Source organism: Passer domesticus, chromosome 3 (assembly GCF_036417665.1).
Source record: "Passer domesticus isolate bPasDom1 chromosome 3, bPasDom1.hap1, whole genome shotgun sequence".
Classification (NCBI taxonomy): Eukaryota; Metazoa; Chordata; class Aves; order Passeriformes; family Passeridae; genus Passer; species Passer domesticus.
This window is the reverse complement of record NC_087476.1, coordinates 2502266-2515217: the sequence shown is the minus strand read 5'-3', so window position 1 is coordinate 2515217 and position 12952 is coordinate 2502266. Positions and strand designations below refer to the sequence as shown.

The 12952-nt window shown below is 43.4% G+C and overlaps 1 protein-coding gene across 1 annotated transcript in view; it reads left to right on the top strand.

Moving 5' to 3' along the window:
• Positions 1–12952, top strand: part of INTS9 (integrator complex subunit 9) — a 61568-nt gene that overhangs the window by 31935 nt on the left and 16681 nt on the right. Inside the window, exons 11-12 of the mRNA XM_064411547.1 lie at positions 1666–1726; positions 8431–8602. Coding sequence (XP_064267617.1) covers positions 1666–1726; positions 8431–8602 — 233 coding nt within the window. The remainder of the gene's footprint in view (positions 1–1665; positions 1727–8430; positions 8603–12952) is intronic.

The following is a 12952-nucleotide window of genomic DNA, read 5'->3' as shown; positions in this document are numbered from 1 at the left end:
GGGGGTGGGATTTCTGGAATGAGGCCCTGGAGATGAGGGGAGGCTGAGGGAGCTGGGGCTCTTCAGCCTGGAGAGCAGAACACTCAGGGGGATCTTATTGTGTAGGAACACCTGATAGGAAGTAATGAGCATGAGGGCTCTGTCTCTTCAGCAGAGCCCACTGGCAGAACAAAAATTTGAAATTCCATCAGGGTAGGGGATTTAAACTACCAGAAGTCAGGGTTAGATGGGATATTGGGAAGAAATTCTTCCCTGTGAGGATGGTGAGGCCTGGCACAGGTTGCCCAGAGAAGCTGTGACTGCTCCTCTCCTGGAAGTGTCCAAGGCCAGGTTGGATGGGGCTTGGAGCAGCCTGGGATGTTGGAAGGTGTCCCAGTCCATGGCAGGGAGTTGGAACTGGATGGTCTTTCAGATCCCTTCCACCCAAACCATTTCATGATTCTGTGGAACACTGCAGCCTCTGTTCAGAGAGGTTATGGAGACTTTGCTGTGGAGACATCAAAATCCAGCTGGAAACACTCCTGGATGAGCTGCTCTGCTGGGAGTGCTTGAGCAGGGCTTGGACTTGGTGATCTCAGGAGGTTCCTCCCAGCCTCAACCATTCTTTGATTCTGAGCCCTGGAAAGCAGAGCCCAACCACTTGGCACACTTCCCAAATTCTTACCAATGGAGACATGCTCTAGAGTATTAAATACAATAAGTTAGCTCTTCTCTTCTTCCTCTCAAGATTTTGGAGTTCAGGAAAGAAAAGACAGATCCTGGAAATCTTGTGGGATTTGATCCCTCAGGAGAATTGTAAAGATGATTGAAATCTGGTGGATTTACATGGAAATGGAGGAAAAGGTTGAAAATCTATAAAATACAGGTTTGGGATCAGAACTGTGGTTGATATTCAGGGATTCCAGCTTTTAATTCTACCCCTTACTCAGCTAAAGGAAATGCCTTGCTCTTAGTATCCCTTAGACTTTATCAAAATTAGTTTGACCCAGGCTCATTTCTTTTTAATGAAGTGCAAGGATGAGCCAGGCAGTGTTTCCCAGAAAAGCCACCAGGACAGTGTCACTGCAGATCATTGTCACATCACCCAGACCTCTGACAAACAGCTTTTTTTAGCTGCTGTAATAGGATGAATCAGGAGTCTGGGTAGAGCTCATCAACAGCTCTCAATATCTGTTTTAAAGATAAGTGATTGATGGAAAATGCCAGGTCACAGTGAGCCTTGGGCCGTGGGGAGAGGCAATTTACCAATAATAAAATGCACGGGGGAATTGGATCAGAATGAGCAAAAGGACCAAGTCACTGCTGAGAAGTGGGATGAGGCAAGTGGGATTTTCCTGTTGACAGATGATTTGCAAAAGCTGCTGAGATCTGGGTGAGGCACCATTGTGGATGCTGAGTTACAGATTTGTCTGGAGCAGCAGAGGAGCTCTGTTGCAGTGTGTACAGAATTGCCTTCAGCTGCCTTGCACAGTCTCTGTGTGATCCTGGTGTTGTGTCCTGTACGTGTGGATCCTCCAAGCAGCAACTCTGGCAGCAACAGGACAAATTGGTGATTTTGCACCTGGTGCCTCAGAGCCAAACCAGTTTTCTCCAACAGTAGATGGCAGCAGATGCTGCAGGATGTGCTGCACTTCTAACTCTGGCTGCTTTCCTTTTCTTTTAAAGGTTGTGTCATAACAAACAAACAAAGGTGTATCTTCCAGAACCTCCTTTTCCCCACGCTGAGGTGAGTTACCATGGTCTTGTTCACTTTCTGGATCACAGTCCACACAGTGTAGCTGTCATTTTTCTGATGAACCCTTCTACAGCTATTTAAGTTTTGTTTAATTTTTCATAAAAGCATTTTTTCCCTTTGCTTTCTGTGATGAATTTGTGAGCATGGGGGAGGAATGAGTGATGGTGTTCCCTAAACTCCAAAATCACCCTGTTTATTCCAGCCTATCACTTGCACAGGCTGGCCTGGTTCACTCCTTCTCCCACAGAAGGAGATTTGGTGTGGGATGTTTGCTCTTATCAACTGCAACCACGAGCATTCCCTTTGTCCAAGCAGTTTATTTCCAAGTCTGTGAAACTAAGAGCTTGTTATCAGAGACAGCTTAGTCATGCCAGCTCCTTCCTCCCTCACTGAAGCAGGCATCATGTCTGCTGCAGGAGGAATGATGTCTTGAAAGAGATATTTTCATATCAAAATTTAAAGTTTGCAGCACTGAGTGCTTGTCCTCAGCAATTTTAAATGAAATTACTTGAGCATTGTAATGAAGCAAAGAGGAATGAGGGTCCTACATTTGGAGAATTTCCCTGCAACAAAATAATAATTTGAGAGAAGCTTTAGCCTAGCAGACATTAAATAAAACTGATGCCTTCAGAGTCACCTCACATAGCAGGACAGGAAATTGTCCCCTGGGAACAGGTAGCTTTCCCACTGATGTAAACAAGAGGCAGGCTGGGAAAGAGAGAAACAGGACTGAGACTTTGAGCTAAATCCTACTCCTGTGAGCCACTGAACCACTTGGGGCATGCAGAAACTTGGCTCTTTCAGTTGCTGTGGTCCAGACTGTTTGATGAGATGTGCAGAGTGGCCATGGCAGGTTTAAGAGCCCAGAAATTCAATGCTTTTACAGTACCTGGGTGGTTTTTTTTTCCTCTGAGATATCTCATCCAGGGACTTGTTCTGGAAATTGCCATTACCTATCATATCTATCATCTGTAGGTGCTTCAAAGGCATTGTTGGAAGTAGGACCTGACCAGGAGCTCTCACTCTTTCCAGATGCTTGAATGTGTTGCAGGCAGGATGTGCAGTGAATTATGTATAATCTGTTACCAAGAATAATGTGGACTGCAGGGCAAGCCACCTGTTCACCACTTATTTTATAACCAAAAAATTCATTCCCACTGATAAATCAATTCCAAATTCTCTGAGTAGGAGGCTCTGCAGCCTTGCTGTGGCTGTGCTTTCTGCCTTGCCCTCCATCCCTGCTTTCTGGGATGACCTTGTTGATCCACAGTGTCACTGGATTCACTGACAGCCCATATTCTGATTTACAATATTCAGTGGAACTGGCAGATTTAAGTGAAAACCCATCCAAAAATGAGAAGCCAAACATGCAGCTGTCAAAGACTGGATTAATTAACCCACCTTATACAATGGGTCTTTGTGTTTATAGAGTGATCATTCTGTGCTTTAATTCCTGGGACATTTTATATTCTTTGGGGGCCTGTTGATTGTGAGATTTTGCTAAATTATTGGAACAGCTTTGCAAGAACTGCTCTGTGCTTGATGTGTAGATCAGGGTAATTATGTAGGAAAGGCCTCCCAGCAGTGGATCCCAGCTCAGAGGGAGGAATGTGTCTGTTCCAGGTGCAGGATGGAACATCCCACGGGATGTCCGTGCCAGGGCCCCAGTGCTTTGTGTCTCTTGATAAATCTCCAAAATCTGACACTGTATTTCATTCACACAGTGTGAAACATCCAGAAAACCTCTTCCCAGCACAATCCTGAGCCTCCACAGCCCACCCCACCCCCAGGCAGGAGCTTTGCTTACTGGCACTTCAGGGGATTTTTAATGAGTACCAGAAGCAGACAGTGAATGATGGTTTCTATCGGAGAGGTTGTTAGTGGAGAATTGCTTGGCTTTTTTCAAAGTAATGCTAGGCTTGTGCAATGTAACCTGTGCTGAAATTGCCCATCGTGAAAAGATGTGCTTAACTGCTCAGTTGTTGGAGGAAAATAGGGAATTACTCAGACATGCCTCTTACTTCTTAGGAAGCATTAATAACATGCCTGGCATGATACATCAGAGAGGGACAGGCCAGGAAATAAGCTTCTAATTATCCACAGAACAAGCCCAGCCCAGCATGCTGCTGGTCCTGAAATTTGATGTTCCTGTTAGTTGTATAAACAGCAAGATTTAAAAACAAAGAAGGCAAAAAATCCCCCAAATCCTCGATGTTGTCCCTTGCAGCAATGAGTTCCAGCAGTGCCTGATATGTAGTAGAACAGAATAATTCCTTTCTTTAATCAGCTGTGATTGTATTTGGCATTTCACTTAACTATGCCTTTATTATTGTCACAAGAGGGTAAATAAAAGCATCTTCATTGTCTCTACAATTACTATTTTTATTTCTCCTCGCTCTCTACACTCAGTTGTTTGAAGCTTTTGCATTCTCTCTGCATGGAAATTTTCATTTTATGATTTATGTTGCGTGTTTTGAACTCATTCCTTGTTCTGCTCTGCTGAATAAAGCCAGACACATGTTCAGCTCTGCAGAGAACCTAAAACATTTCTCCCTCCTTGTTTAATTCCACTTTAATGGAGCAGTAGATGTTCATCTCCTCCTGCACAGTCCTGGTACAGTTCTTGTGGTGGCAGTTTGCTTCCTAACATCCAGTCTGGGTGAATTGGGAATACTTTCCCTCTTCTAGGAGCAAGGAATGTGGGCTAAAGTGCTTCAGGTTTGTAAGGATGGATTTGAACATCAGTTCATGCTAAAGTTAATAAAAATGGAGTGTCCAGGTTCTTGTTGAAGCCTCTCCTGCAGCCCTTTAGTGGTTCACTAACTAAAAGAGCTTCTTTAAAGGCATTTCTGAGGGAAGAGCTGCTCTGACTGCAAAGTCAAAAACTGGAGATCCCAAATATTTGTCAACACAAGGCAGGGGGTGGCTTTCACTTCCAAGCCCCTGTATCCATTATATCCAAGGATCAACTGTCTAAATAGGCTCAGATTGGAGCTCTTCAGTGCCTTGCTGAAATACTGTGGAGCACAAACCACTAATTTGTTTAGCTTGGATTTGTTACTGTGGTATCCCAGAACCAATGTGTGGTGTCTTACCAAATTCCACGTGGGAATATCCCAGCACAGCCCCAGATGAGCAATTAGGGGTCTCCTTGATCATTTTAACAGGATCCATGGATTGTACACTCTGCCCCATCCCTTTTGTGGAGGCTTTGTGTTTATAAAGGAATGGCTCAATTGTTGCAGCTGAATTGTTCCTCTCCGTTCGATTTTTACATGGACAATTTCAGGCTCTAAGATAAGTGAATCCAGACTCCTCTAAATGTCTGCAACAATAAAATTTGAGAGGTAATTTGTATTGATCAGTATTTGCCAGTGGAGGGAGGATTTGGATTTACTGTGCTCTTATTAAGGATTCTGTTAGCAAGATCTAAGAGAAATGGCTACAAACCCCCTTTTTTCTAACTCAAAAAAGAGCCAGGATGGGAGTAATTGATTTTCTGGTCTTAAAAACCACCATTTGTCTTCATCTTTGATTTCCTCCTCCATTTACCAGTTCCTGCATAACACATTTAAATAAATACCTGGAAGCAGGTGATCATGGAGTATTATGGTTTGTTTTATATTAAATATTACCATAGAGGAGTTGGGCTCAGTGATCCATGGGGGTCCCTTCCAACTCTGGATATTCTGTGATAAAATTAGGCCCCTGTTAGTGTTTGTCTGATGGAGTGAGGGAGGTGAAGTAATAAATGCATCTCTCATTCCCTGATAGGAGCCACATCTGTTCCAGATTCTGGATACAGAGCACACACACAAACACACAGAGTCAATATCAGTGTATTTTGGCTCACTTCAACAAAGGGAACACAAAGGCTCTGGAGATTTATCCTGTTTATAGCAGCAGTTGCTGACCCTGTAAATCAAGTCTACAGCTTTAAAGGGAAGCACAGAACCATTTGGGATTTCAGAAAAATGCAGCTCTCACTCTTGATTCAGTACTTTACCAGCCCCTATCTCTTAAGCTTTCAGTCAATAGTGGTTCTTTCTGTAAAAAGATGTTCTGAATGTTGCTTGTGCTTTCCAGAAACCAGGCCCACTGTGGAAATGTTGGCTGGCTCAATGCCAGGCACTGGGTTTGGCCCAGCTGGAGGTCTGACCATGGCACAGCAAAGTTTACACAGCCCATCTCATCTGGAGATTAAAAAAAACCTGCACAAATCATTACAAACTCAGTCCCCTTAATGAGGTGGGAAATTTTGTTGGACCTGTTTTGCAAGTTCAGCTCCGTATATTTTTGATGTGGTGATTAGAAGGGACTTTACTGTAGACACTAAAATCCACCAGCTGCTTTCTCCCTGGAGTGAATAGAATGTCTCTAAAGTTGTTTTTGTAGCCTTTCTCCCCTGCTCTGTCCACCTGTGAGAGTCAGGGATTGTGAGCTGAGCTCTGAAGCCTCACCAGACTTAGCAGAAAAGACCTGGCAAGATAAAAAGGAAAGATGAAAAAAGAATCATCACCAACGAGCTCCTGAAAACTGGATTAGAGCTCCTGTGTCTTTTTACAAAGCAATAGGAGAGGATTTGAAGCTTCCATAAGGCTTTGAAGAAAATGCAGCTTTTATGTTGCTGAGCAGTGAATGTTTGTGGAGCTATGGCAGGGAAATGAGCTGCTCACTGCTTTCCACATCCACTGCTGCCCTCACATCTTCCCAAAAATCTGAATGCTGCATACAAATAAATACCATTTGAAGGAACCTGTGAGAGAAGATGGAACAACTGGTTGTGATTTTCAGGAGTGTCTTAGGTCAATGATGGCTATAGAAATGTCTTCCCCTGACCTATCTGCCTGTCCCTGGAAAAGTTTTCCCCCTGGAGTGTTCCATATCCCATTTAATGTCTGAAATAGAAATCATCCTCCCCTTTCAGTTTATCCAGTTGAAAGTGCTTCTGCAATTTCAGTTTTGAGACTTTTGGCTTCCCTCAAAAAAAAAAACCAAACAGAAAAAAGCTTTTTGAGGCCATTTCCTACAAGTTCATTTAAATGTCAGTATTTTATGGATTCAGATTTGTTTTACCCATTGTCTGCTAAACTGCAGTTTATATTACTGAAGCTAAGTTTAGATTCTAAACCCTGCACTCCAGATGTGTTAATCAGAAATCTTTACCAGTATAATTGCAGGAATGTTTTTGAGATTCAGTGCCTATCAACTGCCAGAGCAGTTATTGGGTGTTTTTGTCCAATTTCCCTCTTGAAGATTAAATAGGAATTAGCTATTACTTGTAAACTGCAGAAAAATGTAGTCCAGTTTCTACTTCCTTCATGATTCAAGGATCCACATGGAAATGATCCATGTGCATCTACAGAATTGTGTAATAACCTTAAATTCTGAGGTTCTTTGTGGTGCACAAGTTGCTGAGAATTCCCAGTTTCTCTTCATTTCCATGCAGGCACCTTAGATCAGCCATGGTAAAAAGTAACACAGGACATGGGGAAATGGCCTTAAGCTGAAGTGAGGAAGCTTTAGATGAGATATTTGGGAGAAAATCTTCCCTCTGAGGGTGGGGAGGCCCTGGCACAGATTCCCAGAGTAGCTGTGGGTGCTCCATCCCTGGAAGTGTCCAAGGCCAGGTTGGATGGGGCTTGGAGCACTCTGGGATAGTGGAAGGTGTCCCTGCCCATGGCAGGGGTGGAACAGGATGAGCTTTAAGGTTCCTTTCCAACCCAAACCATTCCAGGATTCTGTGATTTGTTGAACAGCCCAACCTCCTTTTAAAACTGGCTGACAAAGGAAGCCCCTTCCCTCCCTCACACCCTTTACCTCTGTGGTTTTTCTCTCATCTGTTCAGTCTGTGATTTCATGTGTTAAATTCCTTGCTTTTTAAACTGTATTTACAGTTATTTTCATGCTGGAGATGGAAGCATCTACCTGCCAAGGAAAAAAACTTGCAAAATATTGCATGAAAGTGCTTCACAGCCTGGTTGTTAAATTGCTTTTTAAGTTGCACCTTGTTTTGCACATTAGAAAACAGTGGCAGGAGAAATAAAGCAAAACTCTTTGAAAAGTGCCTTGATAAATAAACTTCTCCATCTTAGTAAAGAAATCTGTTCCACCTGCAGAGCTGATTGTACTGTGTCTGCAAAACATCTTATTGCTCTTAGTTCATGTTTATTGCTGGTTTCAGAGACAGTTAAGGAAGGCAAAGTCAGTCTGTTCTTTTTCAGCAGCTTTGACTTTGTGTGAACCCTTTAGACCAGGGAAGCTCAGCAACATTCTGCTGAAGGCAAAAGTGCCTGGTACTGCTGTGATGCAAGAAAAGCAGGTTAAAGATGAGCCCAGAGCTCTTTGCAGACATGGCAAATAGGAAAAAGGAGCTTATTGTGAATTTGGCAGCTGAGCACTCTGCTCACTCCAGGGGAGTGTTTGCAGAGGTTCCTCCCAGTCACCATCCTGCTGGTACCAAAGAAGTGAGAGCAGGGACTTGGAGGCCCTGGCCCCATGCTCTGACTTCCTTTTCATAACATTTGTGACAGTCATGACTAAATTTGTTGGAAAAAATCTAAGGGGTGTGCAGGAAGGGACTCTCTGATGAGTTAGGCATAAATTGTAGAACATTTATAATCTCATGTAAATAAACACACTCAAGCACAGAGGCATGAAAAGTTGCACTGTCTGGATTTTTGTTTTTCTTTCAGCTCATTCAGACAAACAAATTGAAACATTATCCCAGCATCCATGGAGACTTCAGCAATGACTTCAAGCAGCCCTGTGTTGTGTTCACTGGGCATCCCTCTCTCAGGTTTGGGGATGTGGTGCATTTCATGGAGCTGTGGGGAAAATCCAGCTTGAACACTGTTATATTCACAGGTAAGTAAAATGCTGATATCATTATCAGATTAACAGTTTGTGCACTCTGGTTAAGTGTGGCCACATCCTTGGGGCTTTACTCATTTGTTCTGGGACAGAAGTTTTTCCACTTCAGTAGGAGCTTATCTAAATTAAGGCCCCAGGACTGGCTGCAGGGACAAATGTAATTATTGTGCCATTTAATTCAGTGTAGCCCTGCAGAGTCAACCTTTGCCATGCAGAGTCCATTCCTGCCACGTCTGAGCAAAATCTTTGTTATGCACAGCAGTAAAATGCCTACAGGAAATTAATTTTTGAATTAAAAGCAGCTGGCTGCAAGTTAAACCCAGGCAAGACCTAATGGATGCTGGTCAGAAAGGAGAAACACTTCTCCATATTCCAGTGGAACCACAAACTTTTCCTCATCCCTTCTCCTGCCTTTTCATCTTCCAGTGTTTCTGAAGAGGTTTCTGTCCTCTCTGCTGTCCCAGAGGTGTGCCCCCCACACAGTCCTGGCACAGGGATCTGAGCTGTTCCTGCCTTTGGGCTGAGCTTTGTTCAGGTGGCTTTTGGCTGGCAGACACGTTTTTAACTGAAGGTACAGCTCTGGCTCATTCCCCAGGGGAGCTGTTTCCTTTCTCAGTGTTCAACAGGTCTTTTAAGCTCTTCCACTTCTCTCCATCTGCTTCTAGTGCTGACCCTGATTAAAAATCCTTCAAGGCCTTCCCTGGAGCTGAAGTTCTTTGCAGGTGTATTTGTACCTGATGTGTCACCCAGACAGAGCCCTGCAGTGGGCATTGTTCTGATCTGAGAAGGCAAACAATAATCCTTTAGGTCCTTACTCTGATTTTGTGTCCAAGGAGCTCTGAGATAATGGAAGGTGTGCTGTATATGACTTAACCAGGTAAAAAAGGTGTGGATTTTTGGACAAAGTAATTAGAGCTGGGGAAAAGAGCCCTGAGGACCAAATCAAACCTACTCCCACAGCAAGGGTGGAATGGAGTCCCACTGTTAAGTTTATTTTCCTCCAGTTTTTAGTGAATAGGAAAGCTGCTGGAAAGCACAAAGCCTGAAGAAAAGAGGGCTGGGAAAGGGTTATTTCCTTCTTATTTCTTTTTTTAACTGTAGACTCGAGGTTAGTGATAAGCAAGTCCCTTTCACAATATTGGCACCAAGAAGTGTGACAGTATCATGATACTGTTAAGCCAATTTGGGGATATTTTTAGTGTATAATTAACCCTATTCAATGAGAGGGGAGATACAAGGGAGTTCCTGCAGGGAACTTAAATCCAGACTGTTTCTGTGCTGGGGAATGGTGCAAGGTGCCACAGCACTAAAGGTAGAGCTGCTGCAGGGCCCATCCCTCCTGACCTTTGAGGCAGTTCAGGAGACACGTCCTAATTACAATAATTGGGTAAAATTGCAAGGTGGATATGCATTGTCTGAAAACAGTGGATTCTACTCCAGTCAGGACTTCAATTAAGCCAGAGTTTGCAGAGCTTTTGCTGGGGTGTGTGTTCCATGAATCCCTGGGGAACCAGTGGCATTAATCACATTGTGAATGTGCTGCCCAGGGTGTCAGGAACTGGCCTTTAATGGCAGGAACTCTTCCTCTGTGTCTTCTGTAAGGAAAGGCAATTGACCTTTCTGTGTGAGATCCCAATCTTTCAGGGAGCTGAGGCAATCGAGCACTTCTGTCGGAGCCTGGCCCTGGCAGGTTGTTGAGGCATGGAAATGTCACTCCTGACAACCTGGGGGTGCAGCAGGTCATGGTCCTGGAGATTCATCCCACTTGGTACTTAGTGAAACTCCAGTTGAGAGCTGCTTTGGTTGGGTGACCTTGGAGTGCACAGTGACTCCAGATGCTTTGGAGTTTTTTTCCTAAGTTCTGTCTGTCCATGGCTTTTATCCATAAGTCCTGCTGCCTTATGGTTGTCTAGTCCTAGGCCTATTTCCTTATGGTTGTCTCAGCTGGAACAAAACACAGAATTTAATGTTGAGTTTGGCAGTTGGACTTGATGACCTTAGAGATTCTTTTCCCAGCCTAAATGATTCTATGTCTATAGAAATTCCTAGCAGATTAAATTTTCCTGTTCTTAGTACCAGTGAAAATCTGAAGCACCTCCACTGATGCCACTGATTTCCATTATTTAATTACTTTTCTGTTTTAAGCTAAAATGTCCCGTGGATGTGAAAGAACCCCAGTCCATTGGAGCAGTGTGTGAGAGCAGATGATGTTGTAGCTTTTCCTATGAAAAACTCCTGGTTTCTGGTAATTAGAGCCTTTAAACTCCAGACCATCCTGCATTGTTAATGACCCCTGCTTGTTCAGTCCACAGCAACCAGTCAGTCTCCACCTTTCCAATCTGTCATGTAAAAAACCAATGACAAGAATATAAATTAAAGCAGCCAGCAGCCAGGACCTGGCTGTGAGGGAACTGTGGTGCTGCTCTGCTGGCTGGTGTCACCTGCAGACATCACTGCTGGAGCAGTATTGAGGAGATTATTGATTAAAAATATCGAATACCACTGAGCCACAAAGAAATTCTAGCAGAAGACACGGTATAAAGAAGTCTCCTTTAAAAACCAGCTCCCTGGGAGATGTTAAAACCAGCTCATGCACGTCACTGCTGTACAGTGGAAGGTTTTATAACTCAGTGTCACGCTGCAGTAAATCAGGAGTCTTGGGGGAAAAGCTAAAGACCTGTAATTCTGTCAGGAAAAGTCAATATGTGTCCTTGACAAGCACTTGCTGCCTCCAGACAGGTGACTTTGGGATTTTGGGTGGTTTCAAAACAGCAGCTCCTGTGTGTCACATGAGTTCCCAGTGAGCCCAGCTCAAGTTGTGTTTTTAACATTCTAAATCTTCCCAGTCCTGTGTTAGGATTCCTTCCCTAGAATTTCTCCCTTTTCCAAGGCTCTCCTGTCCTTATTAGGGGTTCAGAGAGGCTTTGGACTGGATTTTATATGGGATCCCTAGACCAGAACTCCCTGTCTGTACATTCTCTGAACCTGCTGATTGAGAAATGCTAAATAGGTGCTGCCTCAAATCTCTGTGTCCTCCACAACCCCAGATGGGATGGAAAACCTCCCTTCTGGTAATTTCTTAGACTCTTTTTTTACAATTTCATGGCATATCTCTAGCAGAGAACCCCTGCCTGACTTAATCTTTCTGTTTTCCCCTAATGACTTTTTAAATGCCTTGTCATTTAACCCTAACTGATCATTTTCAACAACCAGCTTTCTCAGTACTCCTATTTTTACATTTCTATTCATTGCTATTAAACTTAACTGACATCAAATGCCATTTTTACATCGATATTTTTAGGCTTTGTTTCATTGCCACCACCACATCTGCTTTTAATAACATGGCTTTTTGCCCAGTGTAATTTTACTCCATGTTTGTGGATTCATGGCTTCATGTACACGTCCTTGTACAACGCTCATTTTTTGTTAATATTTCTCACTTTAATGTTCCCAGGCAGCTACTCTGACAATTGCTTTATACTTGAGGAAATTATCCCTTTGACAGTTCCAAACATTTGTATCGTTGCCTGGTGCCGGGTTCTGCTCTCTCAGGGTAAATATCCCCACGTGGTGCTCAGTGCTGCTTAGCCAGCAGCAGATTTGGAGATTTTTAGATTTTTAGGTGAGCAATTAACTTGTCTTTTTGTTGGATGTCACAGCAGTGCTGAACTTCCTCTGCTAAGGTTTGAAGGAGATGTTTTCTTGCTGTCTGCATGAGAAATCCACCCAGTGCTCTGCTCTGCTGCCATGTCAGAACATCCTAGATGTCTCTTTAAATCTGGACTGGAGGCTTTGAATTTCAGTTTCCTTTAATTTCATCCTTTCAAGTAGAGCAGGTCCCAGAGAATTCCTCCTGCTGTGTTCCAGCCAGGCTTGAACTGCACTTTGCTCTGCCTGGTGTCCTTTGGGGCCCTGTGGTTCAGGATAATCCAGCAGATGAGACTTTCTTGCATCCCCTTCTCTTTTCCCATTCTGTACTTATCAAACTCATGCCAGTTCCTTTTTTTCCAGCATTCCCTTTGTCCCATCTATCCCACAATTATCAGGGAGATGGAGATGATATAATCTTTTCCACCACTTGTTGGTGACCCCCAGAATCAAGAGGTTGCCATCCTACACTGAGTTCTACATTTGTCATTCAGAAAAAAAAATAAATTTCTGTAGTATTCTCAATATTTTATTACTCTGTGCTGTGTGGGAGTAAAAGCCCATTCAGTTCCTGACTTTTCCCTGGCAAACCTCTTATCCAGTAATAAAAGAACCCTTGGTTTCTCACCAGTCTAAACCTGGCTCTTAGATTCAAAAGAATAAATATATTTATACATCAAGAAACCATCTTTATGC